At 41.9% G+C, this 27342-nt stretch overlaps 2 protein-coding genes across 2 annotated transcripts in view; one reads left to right on the top strand and one right to left on the bottom strand.

The window, feature by feature from the left end:
- LOC117372517 (zinc finger C3H1 domain-containing protein-like) overlaps window positions 1-10583 on the bottom strand; it is a 35407-nt gene extending 24824 nt beyond the window's left edge. Inside the window, 6 exon segments of the mRNA XM_055222639.1 lie at window positions 675-947; window positions 1801-2078; window positions 2481-2903; window positions 5995-6186; window positions 8341-8637; window positions 10258-10583. Coding sequence (XP_055078614.1) covers window positions 675-947; window positions 1801-2078; window positions 2481-2903; window positions 5995-6186; window positions 8341-8637; window positions 10258-10441 — 1647 coding nt within the window. The 5' untranslated portion in view covers window positions 10442-10583.
- Window positions 10584-18978: 8395 nt separating this feature from the next.
- Window positions 18979-27342, top strand: part of LOC117372516 (ATP-binding cassette sub-family C member 12-like) — a 40489-nt gene continuing 32125 nt past the window's right edge. Inside the window, exons 1-7 of the mRNA XM_055222564.1 lie at window positions 18979-19070; window positions 20081-20227; window positions 20579-20726; window positions 22527-22763; window positions 22920-23093; window positions 23170-23317; window positions 24647-24795. Coding sequence (XP_055078539.1) covers window positions 18979-19070; window positions 20081-20227; window positions 20579-20726; window positions 22527-22763; window positions 22920-23093; window positions 23170-23317; window positions 24647-24795 — 1095 coding nt within the window. The remainder of the gene's footprint in view (window positions 19071-20080; window positions 20228-20578; window positions 20727-22526; window positions 22764-22919; window positions 23094-23169; window positions 23318-24646; window positions 24796-27342) is intronic.

The raw sequence follows: 27342 nt of genomic DNA, 5'->3' as shown, positions 1-27342 counted from the left end.
CTCTCTGATTGAAATAAAGACTCAAATTGTTTTAAACCTGAACTTATACAATTAATAGAGATTTCACCATTGTAATTAATTGTGTAACTTTACTCCGTCATGTTAAAGTCTAAAGAAGACATGACCTGGTTCAGCCCGTTATGTTTTCCTATGTACCCATGTGGGAGGTTTGGGAGGTGTGGCACTGCGTTTGGCGCGGGCCGTTGGTTCAAGCGAGAGTGTGTCTGTTATATGCTTCACTTGTTCACTAATATGGTAACGGTATGTGAGTAAAAGTTATTACAAAAAACAACGTCTTTTTATTGGATCAACACAGACTTGGTCTATCGCTGGTCTAGTCCTGGCCCAGTCTTGGTTATCCTAGGTTAAGTCCTAGATTAAGCCCTCGGTTGAGTCCTAGGTTAAGTCCTCGGTTAAGCCCTCGGTTGGGTCCTAGGTTGAGTCCTCGGTTAAGTCCTCGGTTAAGTCCTAGGTTAAGTCCTAGGTTAAGTCCTAGGTTAAGCCCTCGGTTGAGTCCTAGGTTGAGTCCTCGGTTAAGTCCTAGGCTAAGCCCTTGGTTGAGTCCTAGGTTGAGTCCTGGTTCAGTTCTGGATTGGCCCTGACTCGCCCGGGCCCCGGCTCAGCAGAGATTTTCCCTGGTATCTAAAACAGAGTTTAAACAGTATCAGCTCTACCTGAGAGTTGGTCCTGCTGCGTGTCCGTGTACGCTCAGTAGGGGGTGTGATGGAGGCAGCGGAGGAGCGTGTGGTGACTCTCTGCCTGTTTGGAGCTGCTGTAGGACTAGGGTTTGAGCTGGAGGGGGCGCTCTTGTCCTGGGTGGGTCTGGTGATGCGTTCTTTGCTCTTCTTCATTACTTGTAGTTCTTTCTGGTGCCATTTTTTACTAGCAGACTGAAGAGCCAACAGCCGCAACTGCAACTCCGATAGCTCCTCCTCCTCTACCTTTGGCTTCAAATGGAAAACAAAATAATTTTAGTATTTTAGGTTTTTTGGCAGTTTAAAAGGTCCCATATTACACAAAACTCTTGAGAGCTCTATGTTATATTGTTGTTACCTCTTCAAAAACAGACCTGAAGTTGTGTTGTGTTTCATTCACAAGTTTGAGTAACACTTTATTAGTGTGTAACATCTCCAAAGCTCAAAATGCTCTGTTCCACCTTGTGATGTCATGAAGTGGTAGTTTTCAAGTTAACAGCTCCTTTTACCTTTAGTTCAATAGATATTGGCAATTCCAGAGCTGAAATCATCCAAATTATTCTAGTAAAGGTGTGTGGAGTTTAAAAAGACACAGCACTTCTTGTATTACATGGCATCACAAGGTGGAACAGAGTGTTTTCTGTCTGAGAGAAAAACTCAGCCTAAATATGCAGGGTTTTGGTGTTAAACATGTACATGAACTAAACAAAATACAACTCCAGGTCTGTTTGTGATGAGGAAACAACATTATAACACAGACCAGAAAAAAACATAAACCTTCATTTCAGAAAATAAAGGTGTTGTAATTTATTTGCATTAGACAAGTTTTGGCCTATGTTGACTTTATGGTTGCTAGGTGACAGTTATGGAATTACCTCTAAGTATGTCACATCTGCTGCCCATGTCTAACCAGGAAGTGAAATTATAAATTTCACCAAAAAAAATAAAAATAAAATAAAAATAAAAATAGGCAAGATTGTTTGTTAGAATCCCCATAGTTTAACCTAAGCTCGAAACAGGTCAGAATTCTCAGGTGAAATTTGCTGTTTACCTGTTGGACTGCAGCTGTGGTGACCTGGTTTACGGTTAATATCTCTGTAATTACCTTGTCAGTGGAGTTTTTGGACTCTACACTTGACACTGAGGACTCTCTCTTGCAGTTTGTAATGGTTTCAGTCTCATCTCCTCCGTCTCTGCAACAAATACAGATCCTCTCCTCCTTCATCTGCTCTTTTGTCTCCTTGTTCATTTCCTCCTTCCTCTCCTCCCCCAGTTTGGACCCACTGTCTTTATTTTCACTGCAGCAGCAAACACAAGTCTTCTCTTTCGTCTGGGCAGTTTGTGGTATTGTCTCTTCGCCATCTTGGATTTTCACTTCTTCACCTAAACATGGACAATAAAGAAGCAAATAATAGGTTAATTAGCAGGCCAGACCTGGGTCCAGCCGCACTGGGTCCAACCGTCCTGGGTCCAGCCGTCCTGGGTGTAAAAATATATTGTCAAAAATGAACTTAAACTAGCATTGACACTAATGTAAAAAAATTAGGCTTCTGGTACACATAATATGTAACTTGTCGGAAATGTATAGATAAAATTATTTAAAAATAAATAATGATAATGATGTTATGGTCCATTCATATTTTGTTCTAGACTTTAATCTTAACCAAAACATTTACAAGCACATTTTAGCACAGACTGATGCATTGTTAAAATGTGGTCTGAATATAATTAAAGAGGGAAAAAAAATCGTTTTTGTCATTAATACCACAAATCCCCAGTACTCACCCTCCTTGTCCGTGTCTGTTGTCTCCGCTTGCTCCGTCCACTTCTTTTGCAGCTCGTCCAGATTGGCTGGGACTTTCTGACGAAGCGGTTTGATGTTAAATGACTGGAAGACTCTCTTTTCTGTATCCACCGTCTCCTCTTTGGTGCTTTCACTTTGCTCATTAGCGCCCCCTTCAGACTGCTCTTCAATACTGATATTGTTATTATTGCAGACAGTTCCAGCATTGTCCTCTGGTTGCGTTTCTTTCACTGGGTTATCTTTAGGTTCTAATGCCATAGTCTCTTCCTTTCGTATACACTCTAGTTCAAGCTGTATTTCTTTGTACCGCGATAACAGGTCTTCAAATGACTCCTCCGCACTGGTCTCTGGTTTGGCACAATTATAAACAGGTTTTCGAGGCTGGTTTCGTCCCATCGGCTTCTCTGAGGTCAAAAGGTTAAGGAAAAAAAGAGATAGAAATTAAAATGCACTGGACAGGGCTGCAAGATTCACCTAAATAGCAATTTGGATGGATGTAGCTTTGAAGTACCATAATGTCCTCCACAAACTTGGGGTGTCAAAAGTAAAATCAGATCCTAATACTAGTTTTAGTATAGAAACTAGATACTTATTTGAGCAGGTTTCGATACTGAAAAAATCCCATTCCCAGAACAGATATTAACCTTTCCTGAAAAGTGCTTTTTCACCTTCAAGCCACTCAAAGCGCTTTACATCAAGGAACCATTCACTCATTCACACACACATTCATACTCCAGTGTACACAGGCACTGGAGGCGAAGTAGGGTAAGTGTCTTGCCCAAGGATACAACAACAGCACTCAACCTGTGGGTCAGTGGATCTGACCGCTCAAGCAACTGAGCCACTGTAGCATAAGATAAAGATGGACCACTATGGAACCTACCTGGACCACTGATGGATTACACAGGTATAAGGCCACATGGGAATATAAAAAAGCCCTACCATAAAAATGAACATATCCTTTCATTTGTCTTTTGGAGTAACAAGGTTTTATCAGTCTCTAAGGACCTGGAGTCTTAAAATAATTTGTTTCTTGTATTGATACTGAAGAAGTTACAAGAGTTTCAAAGTATATTTATACCAACGGGGTATTTTATTTGAAATCTTATGGTTTCAAATAATTCCTACATTTTCAATAGTCTTAGTAAATAACTAGTGACAAAAATCTTATCTGCATTTTAAAAAAACATTCCATTGTCTCATGGACCTAACTTTAGAAATCCATTTTTTTTTCACTTGTCCCTCTAACGCTAGAACTGACCTGCAAAACAGTGTATTTACATAGTGCCCATTTTAAAGCCACAATACTTAAGTTTGTCAGTGCAATAAACACTACCAGAACCAAAAGTTGAGTCCTTACTGTAAGCAGGCTTGTACCTCCACAAACCTGACTCGTATTTGGCCTGGAGAAGCACCTGCTCCGGCTTGTTTCCATGGAAATGTTCCTGTGGATATACTCTTCCACGGTACGGCATAAAATGCATGTATTTCCATGGAGAATGTTCTGTAGTATGGTTTTAACTGTCTGTTTGCATGGAATCATACAGGGGCAAGGGACGTGCCACCTTCAGAAAATTACATACTAGAGATTGACCAATATGGGTTTGTCATGGCCGATGCCGATTGTTTAGAATCCAGAGCAGCTGATGGTCGATAAGATCTAATGATACTTTTGTGCCAATATGTAGAGCCCATTTTGATAATTTTCCCCAAAAATATATGAATTGAAATTACAACTAACATATCTATACTTTTTACTGCTCTGCATAATTAAACTATAACAAGGAAAAGCTCATCTCAAAATAAATTATTTTTAGACATCCACAGCCCTGTTTTTACTACTAACCCATGATGAAGCTGTGTACTCTCATTTTGTGAATGTCATCATCGCACCTAAGTGTTAAAATAAGGCTCTATGCAACGATTGGTGAGCCCAAACCAAATATTGGCAGAGACACGCAAAACAATGCAAATATCAGCAATATATCTGTCTATCTCTATTATATACTGCACTTTATTTTTGCTGCCAATAAAAACAATTAACTCAAAAGAACTTAAATAAATAAATCATGAGGAGAAATAGACAAAATGCTTCTTAGTGTGAGGCAGCAGTCTATTTGAACACCTGGTACAGATGCCTGAAACAAACAAATCCAGGATGTTCCCATTCACAAAAACAGGGCTCAGTGATTAAGTATTTAAAGCAACTACAGCTAATACAGTCCCATTAAGAGACTACAGTGAGCCCACCCCCTACTGTTAAAGGTCCTATATTGCACAAAACTTTCCGAGCTTTAAGCTATGTTATAATGTTGTTACTTCATGAAAAAACGACAGACTCAAACAAATACAGACTCAGTAGAAACCTCTGGGAAGCGTTGCAAAATGTGTCTATTGATGATTTCATCTCATTGTTTTAGGACTCTTTATATATAGTTAAAAATTGTCGGGTTCAGTGCAGATGTTCTTTTTGTATCACTCTATCTTCATACATAACATACAGGTGTATGTAGTGAGCCTGATAACAAAATAATTACAGTGAACTTGTTTCACTTTCATTTGCAGAGAATTGTTTCTTACTGCGAACACAATTATGCCATTAGATTTCCCGGTACATGAAGCACGCTCAACTGGTTTGATGTACAAACAAAGACAGTGAACTAATCCCATGTGTTTCAGAACATGTTTGTAGAGGTCTAAACTACTGGGTTAGCAGATTTTACACAATAAGGCCCCACGGAGACACTTTTTTGCCAGTAGAACAGAATTTTCAACACAAAATAGTAGTAGTTTCTAGTTCTGATATGAAGACCATTTAAAAAGCCATTAAAGGGGGTATTATGCAAAAGTGATTTTTGAAGCTTTCTACCTCATAATAATGTTGTTCCCTCATCAAAAACATGACTGAAGAGGTTTTAGATGTCATCCATTAGTTAAATGTCATCCATTAGCAGTATGAGCCTGTACAGGCTCCGCCCACAAATCTATGTCACCCATGCTCCCACAGGACAATTCTTCATAAATATACAAAACAATACACTACAACTTGACAAACCTGGTGTGATGTGCAGTAGTTTCATTAGCAGAATACACACTGATGTTGTTGTGATAGTGCTCTGAAAGGAGAGTGACTTAGGGAGGAGAGCAATGCGTTGTTTTGGGCGAATATAGAAGTTTCAAAACAGCAACAAATGATAACATGGTGATCTAAATGTGTTATATGTTAGCGGTTACTACCCCATACCCCCTATCTAATACCACATAGAAGTGTAATACTCCCTCTTTCCGTATCAATACTTGTGTAAACGAGTACCTAGTTTCAGTAATAGTTTTAGTACTGATACTTGTGACAGCCCTGTGAGACGCATGTTTGAGCATCAGATGAAGCGATAACACTGCACATTCAAATTGTTTTCTTTCTATGCCCTTGTGAACAGTAAACTTTCTGTAATTGAATCCTGGGGTCCCTGGTGGTTCACACACATAGAAGGATACGTTTCCTGGAGGGAGAGTTGTTCTTGTTCCCATGATTCTCAGCGGCGCCATACCTGCCGATCGCTCCCCTGTTGCCATGGTTACCCCCTCTCCTCCAGTCAGCTCCTCTGCCGCCTCTGGCATGTCTGAACCTCCCTAGAGCTCCGTGACTCCGCTCCCAGAAGTTAGAGCGCTGCGTTGGCTCCCCATGAACTGAAACACAGAGAGAAACAGATTCAAAACCCATGGTGGAACTTGTGATATTTATCTACTGTAACGGCCTGCTCACTGGCCTCTTCAAACGAGCAGTAGCTGCAGTACATCCAGAACACTGCTGCTCAGGTCCTGACTAGAACCAGGAAGTACGAGCACATAAGTCCTGTGCTCAGGTCTCTGCACTGGCTCCTGTGGCTCAGAGAATAGACTTTAAAGCAGCTCTGCTTTTGTATAAGTCTCTCCATGGCCTAGCACCAAAGTACATCTCCCCCATGTTAGAGCCAGGACTTCAGGGACCGGCTTCCTGTTGTTGTCCTGGTGTAGCCCCGACCTCTTGATATATTCAAACAGTCAATTTCACAAACGCAATTCATTTTAGAGATGCACTGATCAAGCTTTCTCAGTGCCGATACAGATATCAATCCTATAGCTTTAAGTATCTGCTGATATACAGTGTGGGGACAGAAAATTTCTCTTATTTCCCTAAAATAGAGTTAACATATTCCACAGAGATCCAGCTGTGTTATGTAACTGTTATGTTTCCTTCACATCATGACTGAACAGCTTTGTATAAGTAAAAGTTAAAACATTATGAGATGTTCTGAACCAAAATCAGCCTGTAAATAGTCTCATTACATCCAATTAAAAGGATACCGATACCCCATCCAGCAAATTTTTTCAGGATCAATATTCAATGCCGTATCGGTTCATCTCTAGTTGATTTCTTACCATACATCTATAATAATACAGTTTTATGCCCTGAGCTAAACTCTCGATTGAATTCCTCCCCAGTCTGAGCCATCACATCACAGCCACAGTTTCAAAGCACTTTTATGAAGTCATGAAGTGGTAGTTTTCCTAGTTAACCATTTACCTTTAGTTCAGAAGAGATTGGCAATTCTAGGTCTGAAATCATCCAAATGATTCTAGTGAAGTTGTATGGAGGGCACTTCCTACAACATGACATCACAAGGTGGAACAGAGTGTTTTCTGGTTGAGAGAAGAACTCAGCCTAAATATACAGGGTTTGTGTGTTAAACATGTGTGAATGAAACAAAATGATTTCCTCATCTCTTAGTCACTCTCAATTGCCCCGGGCAGACTGACTGTTACACTGAAAATGTTTGGGTTGTGGTGCTAAGACTGAGATCATGAACCTTGTCATTAATTCAAATCATGAGTTAGGGATGGGCAGACATGGACTTTTTGAGCCGATGTCGATATCAGATACTTGGCCCGCTGCTGTGGCTAATACAGATTTTTAGCTTTTAAAATCCATAGCAAGGCCCACATTAACTAAAAGTATCGATCAAAATTTAACTTCTCACTTTTATAAAAATAATAACAAAATGTATTTATCTAGAACATAAAATAATTTGTTACATGATTGTGTAAACCTGCAGCCATAAAACTCTTCCATTTACATTTTTACTTTGTTCATAAAGTGCACCCAGAGAATGGGACAGTGAAAAAAATATCAGTATTGATATCGGTATTGAGTTTTTATATCGGCTGAGACAATATCAGAGAATCTGTATTGATATTGGTCAATAACTTTACTATCACCTATCCTTATGGTTATCCTTAGGTTAAATATTTGTATCTTTCCCTTTTATATATTTAAGAGAGGGTCATCAGCACACTCTACTCTGTGAAATCAACCAATAATTTAAAGGGCCTATATTATGCTATTTTCTGATCTGTTATAATATTGATTTCTTTTTTTTCTTGAGTTGTGTTTTGTTTCATTCACATATGTTTAACACACAAACCCTGCATATTTAGGCTGAGTTCTTCTTTCAAACAAAAAACACACTTTAAACTGCATACACCTTCCTTAGAATCATTTGGATCATTTCAGCCCTGGACTTACCCATCTCTACTGAACTAAAAGGTAACTTGAAAACTACCACTTCATGACATCAGAAGGTGGAACAGAGCATTTTGAGCTTTGGAGTTTGAGTTATCCTGCATTATTAGTCTGTCTAGATATGTGAATGAATCAAAGCACAACTCCAGGTATGTTTCTGAGGAGGTACCAACATTATAACATGGTTTAAAGCTCACAAGGGTGAGTTTTGTGTAATATAGGACCTTTAAGTATCATTTTTCAAACAGGCCACTTGGTGTTACCATGTGCTGGAGTCTTACTGTGTCCCGGTGTCTGGGGCGAGGTCAGAGGGGAGGGTGGAACTGGCCGGTCTGGTCCACTCGGGCCGCTCTGCTGCCTGTGGCCCAGAGGGAAGGGCCCACGAGGCGCTCCGTGAGGGGGACCATGAGGGAGTCCGTGAGGGGCGCCGTGAGGAGGGCCATGAGGGGGTCCGTGAGAGGGTCCGTGAGGGGGTCCGTGAGGGGGTCCGTGAGGGGGGCCGTGAGGGGGTCCGTGAGGGGGGCCGTGAGGGGGGCCGTGAGGGGGGCCGTGAGGGAATGGCATCAGCGACCGGAAGTCTGGAGGAGGGAAGCAAAAGTGTCATCAATGGTGTGTGGCACTGACTGTTATTTTAAAGGAGTAAATAGTTGGGTTTCAGATGACATCACAACATTCTATAGGCCAATAATGTTTAAAACAAATGAGGGGAAGCTAAAATGAGTAATGTTGAAATCCAGGTTTTGTTGCAATACAGTGGGTTCTTGGCTCCAGTCACTAATAGAAATGATCAGGTTCAACATTTGTGCATTTACCTTTTGGATATTTTATGACAAAGTGCAACGTAATCAAAAGGGAAACTGTCTCTTCATCACATTCTACAATCTGAAAACCACCAATACAGTATTATGAAAACAGATCACAAAAGCATTAAAAAATAAATACATTTACAAGATCTTTGATTTCTGAATATTTTAAAAATAAGCTGCTAAAGTGACATCGCAGTGGCACAGGTCCTAAACCTAGAAGTCATCATTGGGTTTTCAACACCAAGCATGACAATAGGGAACCTTTAGCGTTTCCTTTGCAGTCTCATCTGAACTCAACAACCTGGACAGATTTATTTCCGGTATGATCTTTGTATTGTAAAAGTAAAAAATTAAAAATAGCTAAAAAAGATCTAAATATCAAGGAAAGGGACAGCTAATTTATGAGAGCTGTCTAAAACTGGACAGATTTGAATAACTGCTGAGACAATCTTTGTATTTCTGAATATAAAAAAAATAAAAGATAGTTATATTTAATTTTTTTGCTAAAATAGAAAGAGATTGCTAATTCATTTCGGCACCAGAAAAATAGAGAATGTTTATTACTATCCATTGCTGTCTGTCAGAGTTACTGATAATTTATAAGGGCAAGGGGGCAAAATGGGACAGATTTTAATATTTCATAAACTAGCCTTTGTATTCTGATTATAAAAAAATAAACATTAACTAGATTTTAAATGTATGCAAAAAAATATAAAGGGACAGTTATTATTTTTAAGAGCAAAGGGGCCTGTCAAAAAGCTAACTCATCTTTGGGAACATCTGTTGTTGACCATGTCTTGGTTGTCTTAAACTGGACAGATTTTTAACTAGGATAATCCTTGTTTTCTAAATATGAAAAAGACAAAATGGCTACGTTTTACATTTCTGCAAAAATATAAAGGGACAGCAAATGTTTAAAGGTAGAGGGGTCAAAAATGCTAGAATTCATCTTTGGGGGACATCTATTTTTGTTGCTGTTGGTCTTAAAACAAGGTCAAAATTGCTTTATTTAAATGTTTTCTTAAAATATAAAAGGGACGTCTATTTAATAAGAGTGTAGTGGTCCTCTCAAAACTGGTCAGACTTTATATTTTTATAACTACACTATCATCTTTGTATTCTGAGTATAAAAATGCCATTCCCAAAAAGCTGATCTTTGGACATGCATCTATTGTCCAGATTGTTATATTTCAACATTCCAAGGATAATCTAAAGATACAAATACATAAAAAGCTATATTTTACATTTCTAAGCGTAGGGCCAACAGTTTTATAAGGGCGGAAAGGTGCTGTCAAAATGCCATAATCCCAAATTGAGAGTTTGGTCTTTCTCTTTTCCCCTCGGATTTGCCACACTTTGAGTCCTGTTTATGCCCGTATGCCCCGTACCCACCACGGTCCATGAGAGGCGGTATGTTGCCCGGTATGCTGCCCGGTGTGGCCCGCGGTGCTCGGTTCCCATCCCCCCGCAGGAAAGGCACATTCTCCTCGGTTTCATCATCGCAGATCTCCCCGTCTTCGAGCTCTCCTTCCTCCTCTCCAGCTCCGGGCGGCTGATTACACGCGTTTAAATCCATTTTTAAGATTAACTACAGATTAAATGTATTATGGATACTGATGGTTTAAGAAATCACCGAATATGTATGGTACAATTCATGTTGGGAGTCCAAAATGAATACATACAGCGCTGACACGGATTAGCGGCGGAATGCTAACAGCGCTAGGCTAACACTTCTGCTGGTCTCACACAGTCTCGCGACAACTGGTAGGAAACAGCGCTGCTCCGAGACTTGAAGACAGTTTCCTCACGTCCTTCAAATCATGAAATTTGGTACAAATGTGTAAAAAAAACCAAAAACGTGTTACGTATTATTAGTGCTAAGTGTTATTAGCCTATAACATCCAGCTGAGCTTAAAATGTCACCGTACAAACACCAGAAAACTGTATTACAGTTGAATTTACATGGAGTCTTATTTATCATTTGAAGCAGCTAATGTGGTGTGTAAATTATAGTTTATGTCCTGGTCTCTAATTAGACAGGAGTCATTAACATTGGTGGAAAAAGTACTCAATTTTGTTACTTAAGTAAAAGTAGAGATACCAGGGCAAAAAATGCTCTAGTAAAAGTATCACATAAAAAATCAGCTTAAGTAAAATGATTTAAGTACCAGTTTAAAAATGTACTTAAAAAGTAAAAAGTAAAGGTGTTTCGTGCAGATGTTTAGCCATAATAAAGCTTCAAATGTATTGTTTTTGATAAAGATTTGTGCTGTATTTTTTTCAGTATGAAGGGTATGTTAAGTAATAAAGCTTCTTAGTTGCATCACATATACATATATCAAAATACTGAATTCATATATCCTTTGAATGTTGTATCGTTTTCAAAGTTGTTTAACGAGCACCATTTTTGTGCTAAATTTTGAGCACTGGTTTGATACTCTAACACTGAAACTATTCATTATAACTTATGGATTCAATATATATATATATTCAAGTTATGTTTATTAATCTCACTGTGCATCTTAAAGGTAATGTAATGTTCACTCTTATTATATTCATTATATTAACTATGTAATCTGCACTAATGTCTGTTCTTGAGTCTTGCAGAAAATGTCTTGTGAAGTTTGCAGGACCACACAGGAGAGGTCGAGGTCACTGTGAACTTGCAAAAAGTCTTTTCTTGAACATCCTGGGAGGGTGTTTATGCAAAAGGAAATAACCTTTGAAATGCAGGAACGGAATGTATTTTTATTTGTATGTCGTAATTTGTTTTACGCACTGCTCGCTAAATATATTCCCCCTTCCCCTTGAGAGTGGGCAGTGCATTTGTAACCAGGGTTCCTAACTTTAATAAAAGGAGGTGAAAGGCAGTGGAGACTTCAGAAGGGGTAAGGAGGTTGTAACTGAAGGTTTTGCCTCCCTGTCCTTTCTCCTCAATATTGAGACAAAATAATCTCTCTTGTCTTCTCTTCTCTTTTGAACTGTAACTTAGGTTAAGAGTGAACCTATCAATAATAGTCCTCCTTTAAAGACAACATTGTGTGTTCTGAATTATGGGAGGCAGTTGGTGCTTTGCAGAACCTCCTTTACTGAGATAAGGCAGCCGGAGACTCAAGGCCGAAAAACAGACCTGTGCAGTTGGGGATGTCCGAGAGAGGTGAACGAGGCCGGAGGGAGGAACCAAGGCGTCAACCTGCTCAACATAATATTTGCACATTCATGTTGTATTTTACATTTGGGTCAAGAGAAAGTCTGCGGTCAGAGCACCTGGCTGTAAGTCCCATCTATGTGGGCTGTTAGGGATAAGGACCCCAGAGCTCTGTATCAGGATTGTAACTGTCAGGGGAATACATTTTTGAGATTTGAACTGATCGAATCCAGTCGTCATTTTTGATAGAACACGGCTAACAAGTAGAAACAATTGAACTGATCGTTTTTTCCTAGCTGTTTTTATTTGTATATTTTTGTTTACTCAAATTATGATTAAAAATGCCCTCAGCCTTTTCCACAGACCTCAAACGATAATAAAAATAATTTAAAAAAAATAAAACTTTTTTTTTTTTCAGTCCTCTTCAAGAATGTAGTGGAGTAGAAAGTACAGACACCTGCTCTCAAATGTAGTGAAGTAGAAGTACTTTGAGCCTTCCAACCAGATGGTCAAATGAAACCCTCGCCACGGGAGGTATATGGCCTGCTGCCTGCTTTACCACTAGGATGTGGTCCTAAGTATGTCAACTCTGCTACTGCCTCCATTAAGACCAAGCGCACTATCCAGTTCATAGACTGGTGTGCCACAGGTTTCAAGGTGGACATCAACTATTAGCCCCTCACTGTGGTTCCTGGAGAAGACGTGGTCAGAGTGCGAGAGCCATGTGCAGAGAGCCGTGTGCATGATGAGCAACACCACGGCCAATGCTGAGGCCTGGACATGCCTTTGTCCACTGGTCTGTGGGAGACGGGATGGAGGGTTAGGGTTAGGGTTAGGGAGAGTTCTTTGAGGCCATAGAGGACATGTCCTGTATGTATGTAAAATTCCTATGGCCTCAAGTAAACTTCCTACAGAGCAGGAGGGGGAGGAATAATAATACTGGTTCAGTGTTCAGTTTTTTATTATTTGTTACAACAATTTTACATAGATCTTAAAGATTTACAGTTCTCCTAAATAGCACTTTTAATGGGTTTAGGAATTTTACGTGAGTGTTACATATGTGTGTGTATGTGTGTGTGGGTGTGTGTGTGTGGGGGGGGGGGGGGGTGCATATATATGCGTACTTTGGTGTCTCCTCTCTATAATAGAGTCATTGCTGCATAAACAAAAAGAACAGTTCTTTACTGTGAATAATAAACTGTATTTACATGGTCATTTTATTGTTATTTTAATAAATCCATGATATATTATGAGACTTATTATAGCTCTATGATTTCAGAAATCAAGCGCATCAGACCAAGGACGGCCTTACAGCATCCTCTAGTGGTTAATCCCGCGCAGAACAAAGGGGCAGGAGCTTCAGATTTTAGAACAGAAATAGGTCTGCAGTGTGTGTCATCAGCCTAAATGTGCTTCATCCATTCCCGTGTGAGTGACCCTGTCTGCCGAGGCTGACCCTGTCTGCCGAGGCTGACCCTGTCTGCCGAGGCTGACCCTGTCTGCCGAGTGGTAAAATCATCCATGGTAACAAAAAAACAATATATCTCCAAACAGTACTTGTGTTGTGTAATCAAAATAATTCACTTTCAGTCTCTAATTGAAAAGAACCACCCTCAAAGTGTCCTTGTATCACACCGGCGACACCACAGAAGAACCCGTCCAAGGAGCAGGTGATGGGCAGCACAGCAGGAGGGCAACCACGGCGTCGAGCAGATCAGGAGATCCAATGGGTCACGGCACCAGTGTAATGGGCTCGACACACGGGGAGCGACTAACGACAGTGTGCAGCGACACTCATCGCACAGGCTCGAACACACGGGCAGCGACAAACTGCAGCAACTAGCGGCAGCTTGTCACGCCGCGCTCTGTTCCAGAGCAGATCGAGCCTCCTACTCGTCTGATTGGCTGTTTATTTGGAGGGAATTTTGAGGTTAATAGCGGTAGATGAGAAAAAGACGCTAAAATGAAATCTCGTAAAGTTTTGCTTCATTTGACTAAAAAATTACAATTGGTTGCACTCTACAAAACTAAAAAAAAAGCGATCCTGGGTCCACCCTATTCTGCAGCTAATTCTGTTTAATGTAAAAACCTTAAATAAATATATTTTTTAAATGTTGAATCAGTCTTTAATACATTTGGTTATTAGCCTCCATAAATCTATCTGAATTAACAAATTTGCGCATGTTAACTTACCACTCATATTCACCCTGGCACCAACGAGTTCCCAGGCAGCTGCTTTTTATATATATATATATATATATATATATATATATATATATATATATATATATATATATATATATATATATATATATATATCTCGGTAGTCTCTTTCAGATATGTCAAAAAGAATTGGGAAATCCGACACCGTGAGTATAATTTTCTCCATGATGTTTCTGAAGTGGACAGTGCATTGGCTCGTCAATCAAACTCTCGCTGATTGGCTGTTGTGCAGGCGACAGCGATAAAAGTACAACATTTTTCAACTTTCATTAGTCGCGTCGCAGGCCCGCGTGTGCACGTCGACATGCACGAGCGCGAGGTTTTCACGTGCACGACTTTCGCTTGTAGCGGAGGTGAGAGAGACGAGCGATTTACGCAGTGACGCACAGAGACCATTGAAAATAAATGGAGAGCGAGCGACGTCGCTCCCCGTGTGTCGAGCCCTAACGGTTGCGAACTTTTCGCCAGTCCCTAAACAAATACCACTCTGCTTTATTCTCTCTCTGACAGACATATAGACACACGTTAATATGTCTTCACATTGACTCCCCTCTGCAGTCTCCAACATGCGACTGAGAGTTGAACAACAAAATTATTTTGAATTTAAATGTGTGGTAGTGGGATAAATATTGTTAGAAACAAATTCACCAGTTACTATTTTACATACATAAAAAAATAATAATAAAATCAAACATACCTGTGACAGACATATAGACACACGATAATGTCTTCACATTGACTCCCTGTAACAATGAGAACAGACCATGAGATGGCGCCTCATTTTCGCGGTGTAAGTATCATGTTACAATACAAGCTAACAGCAAAATTTTACAATCCAAATTAAAGTTACAAAATTTAGAATTAGCATTTCAAAATACATTAATTGCACGTGAAAATATTGTCTAATTAACATGTGTTCTTGTATTGCTGCTAACATTAAATTATTCTCATAAAATATATTATTTTCCACAGCAACAGAACTAACCCTTTGCAGTCTCCAACATGCGACTGAGAGAGGAAGGGAAGCTATCAAAATAAAATAGGGAGCAATGCGCACTTCTGGTTTTTCAAAATAAAACGTCAAAATGATAAAATTCACATATAAAATCAAAAGAAACATAATACATAAAGGGAAAATAATAATAAGTACATTTTTAACTCTGTTACACCTATCTACAAACACTTCCTCCAACTCTTCCAGAAGGATTCCGGGGCATTCCCAGGCCAGCCAAGAGACATTCTCCTGGGTCTTCCCCGGGGCCTCCTCCCGGTGGGATGTACCCAGAAACCCTCTCCAGGGAGGCGTCCAGGAGACATTACACTATGCATCGTGCAATCAAAGCCTAAGTGTTTGAGCACATTACAGTTCACTAAGAGCCAAGCTGCTCCTCTCGACATGGAGGAGCAGCTCTACTCTGAGCTCCTCCCGTATGACTGAGGTCCTCACCTTCTCTCTAAGGGAGTACCCTGTGGAGGAAACTCATTCTGACAGCTTGTATCCAGCATCTTGTCCTTTTGGTTATTATAACCACTACAATAGTTTATTTTTGTAGCGCTATAGTTCATTATTGTACAGTGTTCATGTGAAGACAAGTAGTAGATTACACTTGTGTGACACAGATGTTCAGGACATGTACATGATATTCTACATCTATCTACACATCTAATCAAATAATGAAGTAGGTCAATGACTTATTGATAGGCATGTGCTGACTCATCACCCTGGTCAAACCAGCAAAATGCTTCAGCAATCGGAGCAAGGAAACTCATGGGAGTTTGATAAGAGTGTGCAACGTGCCACGAGGCCTGTGCACCTACAACGAGGCGCTAAGTCTAAACTGTGGTGGCCTCCCACTATAGTGCGCATAAAACTCATTGTATCGGCGTAAACGTGCAGTCTGCCTGGGAATGTCAGTTGCACAGACCCCTTGTACAACTACGCCTCTGTAATGGTTCATTGAGTAAATTTTTCTTTGAATTTTATCTCTGTTTGAATGTTATTCTTGGTCTTAGCAGAAACTAACGAACACATGTTAGTAAGCACGAGTCAGCTGGCTGAACTTGTAGGTGCTGCTTTTTCCTGCGCTCCCCTCCCGCAGCTGCAGACCCGCCTACTCTCCCCTGTCCCCTCTCCCCCGGTCTCTCCTACTCTCCCCTGTCCCCTCTGTCCCGGCCTCGTCTACTCTCCCCTGTCCCCTCTCCCCCGATCTTTTCTGCTCATTCACAGTCTGAGGTCTGCCCTTTCCCGTGTTTCGCTGACCGATGGGTCCTTGTGTCTTTCAAAGCAGCTGCTTCAGTTTCAGTCCTGGCGGCTCTCTTTGTGGTGAGGGCCACTATAATGAACACTGACAAAATCAAATGACAGTGAATGCACCATTTGGTGCCTTTGTCCCAAAATACATGATAATGTGAAGTTTTGTTTCAGACTGTTTGCTTTGCAGATAGACGTGGATTATATTGTTTTTAACCGGGGCGGGGAAGAGCAGGACCTGCGCGCGCTGAAGATGCCGTGTTGACTTTGACGCCACTCACTCGCACTATCTGGACCACTGAGGACCACACGAAACGTGTGTTCATGGACCTCTTTTTTATCTTTAAATAATGAATACCGGGTATCAAATATTTGACCACTTGAAGTGGTTGTAATTCGTAGTCTGCATTTCAGCACAGAGAGGTGGACAGAGGTGGACAGAGGTGGACAGCGAACTGACAGCCGCGCTCCTCGTGAGTTATGTCCGGATTTGCCTCCGATTTGTGTGTCACCAACAAACTATAGAAAATATAGAAACTATATCTTACAGTTTTTATCAGCTGCTTTGGAATAGTTTTATCTGACCAGAACTAAACATCTTGTTCAACCTTCAAATCTTCATCATTTGGCCCTTTTCTGTTTGTTTTTTCCAAATAGCAGATGCTTTGGTGCAGTGTTCCAAATGGTTTTGTAAACAGTTTGAAGCTGTTTCTTTCACTGTCATTTGATTTTGTCAGACTGTTCATTATAGTGGCCCTCACCTATTTGGACAAACCTCACTGTTTGGCACTGTCGGTTTCTGTTCTGTTGCATGAAGAACAGGAGAAGAGGCACAGGGAACGTTCAGTAGATCTTTATTGTCAGTTACAGCAATACTGTTGGGTTAAAGGCAGTACACGGTGAGATTGTACCAGGGTCTCACAGAGTCTAACAAAGTCAGTCTCACAGAGCCTCACAATCTCACAGAGTCTGAAGAAGGTGATCTTGCACCAATGTTTTATATTATTCGAGCAGTGGGAGTTAACATTCTATAGATAACAAATTTAAAGCACAATTGAACAATGCCATTGCATCAGTGGTCTATAATACCCAGAGTGGGGTGATATATGACCACTGCTGCATGGAAAACAGATCGTTTTACACCATTATAAGAAAGTAAGCAATATTACATTTATATATTGTCCATAGCACCATAGTATTGTTATGATACTAAAATTTCAAACTCTGTTTAGATACTAAGGAATAGACTTGATACTCAATACCAATTCTGATACCACAGTGATTATAAAACACTCCTTTAGCCAACAGAATTTGATTTTCAACATAAAATGGAAGTACTTTCTTTTCTATTCCCATGTGTCCTTATATCTGTGTAATCCCTCAGTGTCCTGTAGGTTCATAGGGGTACATGGGTGTACACTAGTCTATGTGTCTTATACTTGTTCTGATACAGCTCAAGGTCATTCTTGATCAAGATATTCAGGAAAGGTATATTTCTGTCCTATCAATGGGACAGCCGACCCTGGCATGGGGCGATCCATTTTGTTGTGTTTAATGGTTAATAACTGAAGATATAGAAATCTAGTTTGCCCCATTTCAGGCTCAGTCCAAGTTTTCAAATGGTAAAAAGCTGCTGATTATTATCCCTGGATATGTAACGAGATTTTAAAGAGCGAGATGGAGAAGCAAAGCCACAAGGAACAGGCTCAGTCTTCACAAAGACTCGCATTTTAGTTTTCAGTGCACAATTATTGTTAATGGTGCAAAAGTCAAAATAATTACTAGGAACGAACCGATCCAGCTTTTCCAGTTCTGATACCTACCGAAATCTGATACTAATCGATATCACTATAAAGACTAAAAACAGCATTTTATTTCATAAAAGAAAAATTAAAAAAGTTGTATGTTGCTCTTGCTTATCCCCCATGTAACGACAACCTTGTATAAATAAAAGTTCAAACATTTTGAGACTTTCGACTTGTAAATAGTTTTATGTAAATGTCCATCCAGGATATCGACTGAACGATATTTGGAAGCCGATATCTGATCCAGCTAATTTTTCCGTATTGACGTCGATATCAGATACCAGCATCAGATCAGTGCATCCCTAATAATTTCATAATTTTTAAAGTCAGAGCTATTGTGCTTGTGTGTGCTCTATATTTATAATCTAAGACACCTGTTGATCATTATGTTATAATTTGCAAATTTTAAAATCACAATATTCATTTAAAACGACTTAATAAAAGAAACAAATCCGCTGAGTTCCGTGTTAACTTCAGTGCCCAATGGGAGCTAACATCGCTGTAAACATCATCATAACAAAGCGCCACATGCTGTCTGTGCCCCCTATGGATAACTACACATCATATTAGTGAGCAGGACATTTTTACATTTGTACCAAAAGTCAAATTTAAAACACACAGTTCCTTATTGTGTCTTCTTGTTTGTCTTTCTGACTCACACAGTGGAGACCTACAGAAAGATCAGGATGTATTACGACGCTATACCACACCCAAAAGGATTCAGAAAATACCACCAGAGCCTCCAGAATTTCAAGCCCATCCGCTTTTCTTCACCTGAGTCAGTATCTTGTTTTAAAGTTTTTTTCAATTGCTTTGACACTCACACAAAATCCCAAATAGGGTTACAGGGTTTTTCTCAGCAACATTTTAGCAGTTTTAGATTCAAAACAAATCAATCAAGCCCCAAAAGCCAGTTTCACATTTTAATATATGTGTTTTTCTGTGTGTGTTTTGTTTTAGTTGATTGATCATTGCATTTATATCATAAGAATTTCTATCGGATAACCACAGAAAGGAGACGTGAGGAGGAAGGGAGCTAAAGATTTTTATTTTTTTTCATATTTATCGGCAAAAAGTCAAATTAAACTGTTGATTCACAAGTTTAATCAGTCTTTATATAAATACACTGTTTCCTAGTACTTTTTCTGCATAAATAGTAGTTTTTGCATGAACTCCCCCTGCAGGTGTAGTCTTGTGAGAGCAGTTTGGGTCAGATAGACAGAGATACGGGGTAGTTTTGAAAGCTTTTGCCCCCTTTTTGCTGCCCAATCAATGAGCAGCACATGTGTTTAGTGAACCTAATCTGCGCCAGTGAACCTAATACAGGAAAAGAGAGAATAAAATACATTTGTGTTGACGATAATTGAGAGATGCCAAAGTTGCAAATACAAGGACACTACTTTTGCTTTAAATAATGAATGTTCTGGAAAATCAAAGACATTTACATCATATGTAACTGGACACACGAGTGAAGTTTGGACACTTTTTCATTTATGCTTTTTCTTTACGGTCATTATTTTTCACACTGTAGATTCTCACCAACATATTTAGTAGAGTTATTTCACTTTTGTTTTCTTAACTACATACTTCCATATACAGTATCCTGCTCCATATGTTTGAAATCTTCTGTGCATATGTACATGTAGAAAGTAGAAAACATAGAGAAAAAGACACATAGAATGAGAGGGTGCGCCCCAATGTTTGACTGGTCGTGTGTGTTCTCATTGTGTAATGTGTTTGTGTGTTCATTTGTTTTGTTCATTATAATGTGTTTGTTTGTGATCCAAGGTCAAATCGCATTGACAATGCCAGCTTCTTGTCCTTTTCCACTTTCACCTGGGTGATCCCTGTGATGTTGTCTGTTTTTCGGAAAACCATAGACTTTACTTCACTTCGTCTGTCTCCATATGATTCATCTGATGTCAGCACAAACAGGTCAGAAATATCTATCATTCCTTGAGAGTGTGATGCTAGACTTTAATTTGTGCTTTATTTTAACACAATCTGACCATAAAGAACTGACTTAGCTGGAACTACAGCAGGTGACGTGATTTGTGCTGTTAAACAAGTCACTCTCGTAAAACATTACAGCTACAAGCTAGCTAGCATTAGCCAACAGTTTTTCTATTAGTCTCTCACACCTTTTTGTTGAAAATCAAACTCCTAAACAGGACCAAGAATGCTTCTACTAATCACAGGCTCTTGAAAATGTTCTCTTTAAATCCAAAACTTAAAACTTTTTTGATTTTTTTGTTCTTTATACTGTATTTTATGTCTCTGTTGTAGACTTAAGAGATTATGGGAAGAGGAAGTGGCCAAAGTGGGACAAGACAAAGCATCTTTATATCGAGTGCTGATGAGGTTTCAGAGAACAAGGTTCATCGTGTCGTCTGTGGTTGGAGCTATTGCAATGATTGCTACATTTGTAGGGCCAGTAAGTCTCCACAGCACATCTATAGTACGGTCAGGGTGTGTTGCTGTGGGTTGAAATTCAAGTAATTGAAAGCCAAATAGTGATAGTGATGTGAAACCAAACATTTTCTCTACCACTGGATGCACAGTATTATATATGTACACTATGTGTCCAAACCATGTATATATAAATGGACATAGCTAACGGCTAACTGGCACATTTCAAATAGAAATTAAGCATGGGCACGTTTTCGGCTCCATCAGCTCCAATATTTAAAAAACAGTGATTTGACAGGGAGCAGGCGCGTAGCAACATTGTCACTATAACCTGTTGCTAATACTAGCGGGAGTAACTGCAATGAAAGAGGGTACCTTGGTCTGGGTGTCTTATGGTGCACTGACAGAAGCACCATTTTCAAGGACCAATTCAATTCAATTTGTTTGTAGTCATTGTCACAGAAGAACAATGAAATTGCGTTTGGAGCATCCCATAAAGTGCAAACCCATAAATAATAAAAACCCCTTAAACCCAAGTGTAAACATTAACCCAGTGTGGCTTCAGTACAACATGAGACAGTTCTTGTAGCAGCATGATGGTGTCAAGTAAGGTGCACAAAACAGGCACATACAGACAGGGACCTGAGAATGATGACAAAATGCAACAATGCAACCAGTTCAGTGTTATTAAGAGTTGGATGTGATTTTTGTCCGTGAGAGGGGGGCAGAGAGGGGCCGAGAGGGGAGAGGGGAAGTTCAGGAGCCTCACAGCCTGTGGATACAGACTCTTGGCCAGTCTGGATGTTCTGGCCCGTATGGACCTGTACCTTCTCCCTGAGGGCAGCAGGTGAAAAAGATGGTGCGCAGGGTGATGTTGGTCCCGCAGGATGTTGTGCACTCTTCTCAGACAGCGAGTGGAGTAGATGGTGCTGATTTCTGGCAGAGTCGTTCTGATGATTCTGCCGGCTGCTTTCACCACCTGCTGGAGTGCCTGCTGGTCAGCCTTAGTGCAGCTGGAGAACCACACTAAAAGTCCATACGTCAGAACGCTACTGATGGCACAGTTATAAAAGTTCAACATCAGAGGTCTGGGAATGTGGGCACTCCTCAGGTAGTAAAGGCGCTGTTGGGCCTTCCGTGCGGCTGAGGTGATGTGATCACCCCAGGACAGGTCCTCAGTCACGGTTACCCCCAGGAATTTAAAACTGCTCACCCTCTCCACCGCTTCGGTGCCAATGAGGAGAGGTAGGTGGTTGTTGTGACTTTTTCTGCGGAAATCCACAACAATCTCCTTGGTCTTTTTAGTGTTTAAAAGCAAGTTATTGTGGTGGCACCATGACTCTAGGTGTTGCACCTCCCTCCTGTAGTTAACCTCATCATTGTTGGATATAAGGCCGAGCAACCAACAGAAGTCCCTAAGATTATGAGTGACCCGTGACTGATCCATGACTGACCCATGTGACCCATGAGTGACCCATGAGTGATCCATAGCGAGTCAAGAAAGGACAATGTAACATGTTCTTTTCAAAATTGTATTAATATCAACCGTCTCTAACCAATCCGGGTGTGCTCCAGTTTGGAATTTTGAATATATGGTCACCCTTGGTTAGCACGGTAGCTATGTCAATGTATATATACAGTCTAGAGAGATGTAACACGGTCTATGTTCCAAATGTTGACAAAAGATAACAAAGCTGTTCTGGACACCATGCAAAATCAGAATTAAAGCAAATGATTTTAGTCCAGTTTAAAAACATACAAATAAAATTAAAAACATTTTGTGTAATATTATGTAACAATGATTTTTGTTTCAATCTTTCCATAGGGTATTGTGGTTTATGAGATCCTTAAATACATAAGTGATCCAGAGTCTCACACGTTAGCCAAAGGAGCAGGTCTGGCCTTGGCGTTGTTCAGCAGTGAATTCTGCAAACTTTTGTTCATGTCTCTGCTCTGGGCCATTAATCTGCGCACAGCTGTCAAACTCAAAGGGGCTTTTTCAGCTCTAGCTTTTGAAAAGGTCCTCTCCCTTCGAGTCAACCATGGCCTTCCTATGGGCGAGGTAAAGGTCCTGTTCCAGGGTCCCAGATTGTGTACATACAGTCTTTAAGTCTATTACTCATAGACTATATGTATACAGTTAAATGTATACATGTATACATGTATATAGTCTCTGATTCCTGTGTAATAACTTGCCTCCATGTTCTTCTTTATCCAGCTGATTACTGTTCTGACCAGTGACGGACACCGGCTCTTTGAAGCAGCAATATTCGGGAGCTTCATGCTGGTCTGTCCCCTGCTGTCTATCATAGGTGTTGTATACGCCTGTTATATGCTGGGCCCTTCTGCTCTTGCTGGTGTCTTCACCTACCTACTCTTCTTTCCTATACTGGTGGGTCCTAAAGTGTTTTACAGGAGCTGGTATAGAGAGACTCATCTTTATTATTGTTACATTTTTTTCTGGGCAGGCTTTTACTGGCAAAATGTATAAGAAATTCCAAGGTTCAGCCATAAAGTTGACTGATGCTCGAATTCGCAAAATGAACGAGATACTGACCAGCATCAAACTAATCAAGATGTACGCCTGGGAGGAGAGCTTCGAGAAGGAAGTTGCAAGTAAAATCTTCACCTTTTTTAATCCATATATTGTAACGCTGCAACCTCATGAGATGTACCAGTACTATCCCTCAGAGATGTACTATCCCTCTGAGATGTACTACCCTCTGAGATGTACTACCCTCTGTGATGTATTATCCCTCTGAGATGTACTACCCTCTGAGATGTACTACCCTCTGAGATGTACTACCCTCTGAGCCATACTGTCCCTCTGAAATGTACTATCCCTGTGAGATGTACTATCCCTCAGAGATGTACTACCCTCTGAGATGTACTACCCTCTGAGATGTACTATCCCTATGAGATGTACTACCCTCTGAGATGTACTACCCTCTGAGCCATATTGTCCCTCTGAAATGTACTATCCCTGTGAGATGTACTATACCTCTGAGATGCACTATTCCTCTGAGATGTAGTATACCTCAGAGATGTACCATCCCTCTGAGACGTACTATCCCTCTGAGACGTACTATTCCTCTGAGACGTACTATCCCTCTGAGACGTACTATCCCTCTGAGACGTACTATCCCTATGAGACGTACTATCCCTATAAGACGTACTATCCCTATGAGACGTACTATCCCTCTGAGACGTACTATCCGTATGACGGTTTGTCCAAACTTTTCTCATTAAAACACAAAACACATATACAAACACAAACAAACCTAAGAGCCGATTGAGGGCCATGGACTGGTCACCAATACAGTGAATACTTAAAATCTGTGTTATTATCAGTGACGTGCAGTCAGCGGAGGCAGGTGAGGCCGTGTCTTCTAATGGTTATATTTATTCAATGATTTATTAGCATTATTTACATGATCTTATGTCATAGAAATTGGACCACTGACATCTCCTTCAAAACTAAAGAAATTATTTTCTGAATGTCTCCACAGGGGTGCTGTGCTGGACAATGCCCTGGGCATGATGCTCCAGGCACAACACAGATCAGCCACAACAGGCGCCTAACAAATAAAATGTATTATTATTATTATTTTCATTTGCACCTGTCGCAGGTCATAGCGGTGTACTTGGCATACATGGCATACACACAATGAAAGTTAGTTCTGTGGTTTTGGACAGGACATCAGTGGACCCGCTTCTATTACAAAGTACTTCTATTACAAAGTACAGTAGAGTCATTTACATCCATAGTCAAGTTTAAAAACCATCTGCTTCTGTGAGTGTTACTGAAGTGTTGTGTCTTTAACTTCATGACCCTTGAAATCACTATCTGTAATCCGTCAGACATTTGCCATTCATTGTTATGTAAAAATATGAGTGAATCTGTTTTATTCTGGATGTCTTGGATGTTTGATGTGTGTGTTCTAGTTATCAGGAAGAAAGAAAGGAGAAATATTAGGAATGCCAGTTATTTTGAGAATACCAACATCAGCCTCTGTGTTCTGTGCCCGGTCATCTCCACTGTGTTTACGTTTTTGGTGCACTTGGGCTTTGATTTACCTCTGACCCCTGCTAACGTAAGTAATCCACTGTGTAGACTGTACAACTACTCAACAACTGACAACTGACTCTATACAAACATGTGTATGCAAGGCACTGCACAAGTATAATGTTGCTTTAAAATTAGTTTTGCTGGTTATAGGCTCAAGGTTGCAATATTTCAGGAATTTTCAAAGCTGGACAATTTCCATGGGAATTAAAGGGAATATATGAAGATTATTGGGAATTAACAGGATCCATCCATTTTCTTCCGCTTATCCGGGGCCGGGTCGAGAGGGCAGCAGTCTAAGCAGGGACTCCCAAACTTCCCTCACCCTGGACACGTCCTCCAACTCCTCCGGTGGGACCCCAAGGCGTTCCCAGGCCAGCCGAGAGACATAGTCCCTCCAGCGTGTCCTGGGTCTTCCCCGGGGCCTCCTCCCGGTGGGGACATGCCCAGAAACACCTCCCTAGGGAGGCGTCCAGGAGGCATCCTGAGCAGATGCCCCGAGCCACCTCAACTGGTTCCTCTCAACGTGTAGGAGCAGCGGCTCTACTCCGAGCTCCTCCCGTGTGACCGAGCTCCTCACCCTATCCCTAAGGGTGCGCCCGGCCACTCTGCGGCGGAAAGCCATTTCAGCCGCTTGTATCCGCGATCTTGTCCTTTCGGTCATTACCCAGAGCTCATGACCATAGGTGAGGGTAGGAACGTAGATTGACCGGTAAATCGAGACCTTTGCCTTTGGGCTCAGCTCCTTCTTTACCACAACGGACCGATACAGCGACCGCATCACTGCCGATGCTGCACCGATCCCCCTGTCAATCTCACGCTCCATCCTTCCCTCACTCATGAACAAGACCCCGAGATACTTGAACTCCTCCACAGTGAAGCACTGCTTCCCCCTCCTGAGGCGTCGGACGGTTTGCCAGAATTTCTTTGAGGCCGTCCGATAGTCCTCCTCCATGGCCTCCCCGAACTCCTCCCAACCCCGAGTTTTTGCCTCAGTGACTGCACGAGCCGCGGCACGCTTGGCCCGCCGGTACTCATCGGCTGCCTCAGGAGTCCCACGAGCCAACAAGGCTCGATAGGACTCCTTCTTCAGCTTGACGGCATCCCTTACTTCCGGTGTCCACCACCGGGTTCAGGGATTGCCGCCGCGACAAGCACCGCAGACCTTACGACCACAACTACGAGCAGCCGCATCGACAATAGAGGTGGAGAACATGGCCCACTCGGAGTCCATGTCCCCAGCCTCCCCTGGGATCAAGGAGAAGCTCTCCCGGAGGTGGGAGTTGAAGACCCCCCTGACAGAGGGCTCCGCCAGACGTTCCCAGCAGACCCTCACGACGCGCTTGGGCCTGTCAGGTCTGTCCGGCTTCCTCCTCCGCCAGCAGATCCAACTCACCACCAGGTGGTGATCAGTTGACAGCTCAGCCCCTCTCTTCACCTGAGTGTCCAAGACACGCAGTCGGAGGTCAGATGACACGACAACAAAGTCGATCATCGACCTCCGACCTAGAGTGTCTTGGTGCCACGTGCACCGATGGACACCCTTGTGCTCGAACATGGTGTTTGTTATGGACAAGCTGTGACTAGCACAGAAGTCCAATAACAAAACACCACTCGGGTTCAGATCAGGGAGGTCGTTCTTCCCAATCACGCCCCTCCAAGTGTCCCTGTCGTTACCCACATGGGCATTGAAGTCCCCCAGGAGAACAATGGAGTCCCCAGTTGGTGCACTGTCTAGTACCCCTCCCAGGGACTCCAAGAAGTAGTACTCCGCACTGCTGTTTGGCCCGTAGGCCGACACAACAGTGAGAGACCTGTCCCCGACCCGGAGGCGCAGGGACGCGACCCTCTCGTTCACTGGGGTGAACTCCAACACGTGGCGGCTGAGCTGTGGGGCAATGAGCAAGCCCACACCAGCTCGCTGCCGCTCCCTGCGGGCAACGCCAGAGAAATGGAGAGTCCAACCCCTCTCAAGAAGTTGGGTTCCAGAGCCCAAGCTGTGCGTGGAGGTGAAGCCGACTATATCTAGCCGGTAACGCTCAACCTCCCGCACAAGCTCAGGCTCCTTCCCCCCCAGCGAGGTGACATTCCATGTCCCCAGAGCTAGTCTCCATGTCCCGAGATCTGGTCGTCGAGGTCCCAGCCTTCGACTGCCGCCCAGATCTCTCTGCACCCGCCCCTCATGGCTCCTCCCGCAGGTGGTGGGTCCACGGGAGGACGGCCCCACGTCGTTTCTTCGGGCTGGGCCTGGCCGGGCCCCGTGGGGAAAGGCCCGGCCACTAGGCGCTCGCTGCCGAGCACCCACCCCAGGCCTGGCTCCAGGGTGGGGCCCCGGTAACGTCAGTCCGGGCGATGTAAACTGCCTTGTTGTTCTTTTCTTCATGATGGGCTTCTGAACCGCTCTTAGTCAGACCCGTCTCCCAGGACCTGTTTGCCATGGGTGACCCTACCAGGGGCATGAAGCCCCCGACAACATAGCTCCCAGGATCATACGGGTGCTCAAACCCCTCCACCACGTTAAGGTGGCGGTTCGGGGAGGGGTTAACAGGGAATCAAATCTTTATTTTTTTATTAA

The sequence above is a fragment of the Periophthalmus magnuspinnatus genome, chromosome 6, assembly GCF_009829125.3.
Source record: "Periophthalmus magnuspinnatus isolate fPerMag1 chromosome 6, fPerMag1.2.pri, whole genome shotgun sequence".
NCBI lineage: Eukaryota > Metazoa > Chordata > Actinopteri > Gobiiformes > Gobiidae > Periophthalmus > Periophthalmus magnuspinnatus.
The sequence above is the reverse complement of the archived record's forward strand: the minus strand, read 5'-3'. Positions and strand labels throughout refer to the sequence as shown.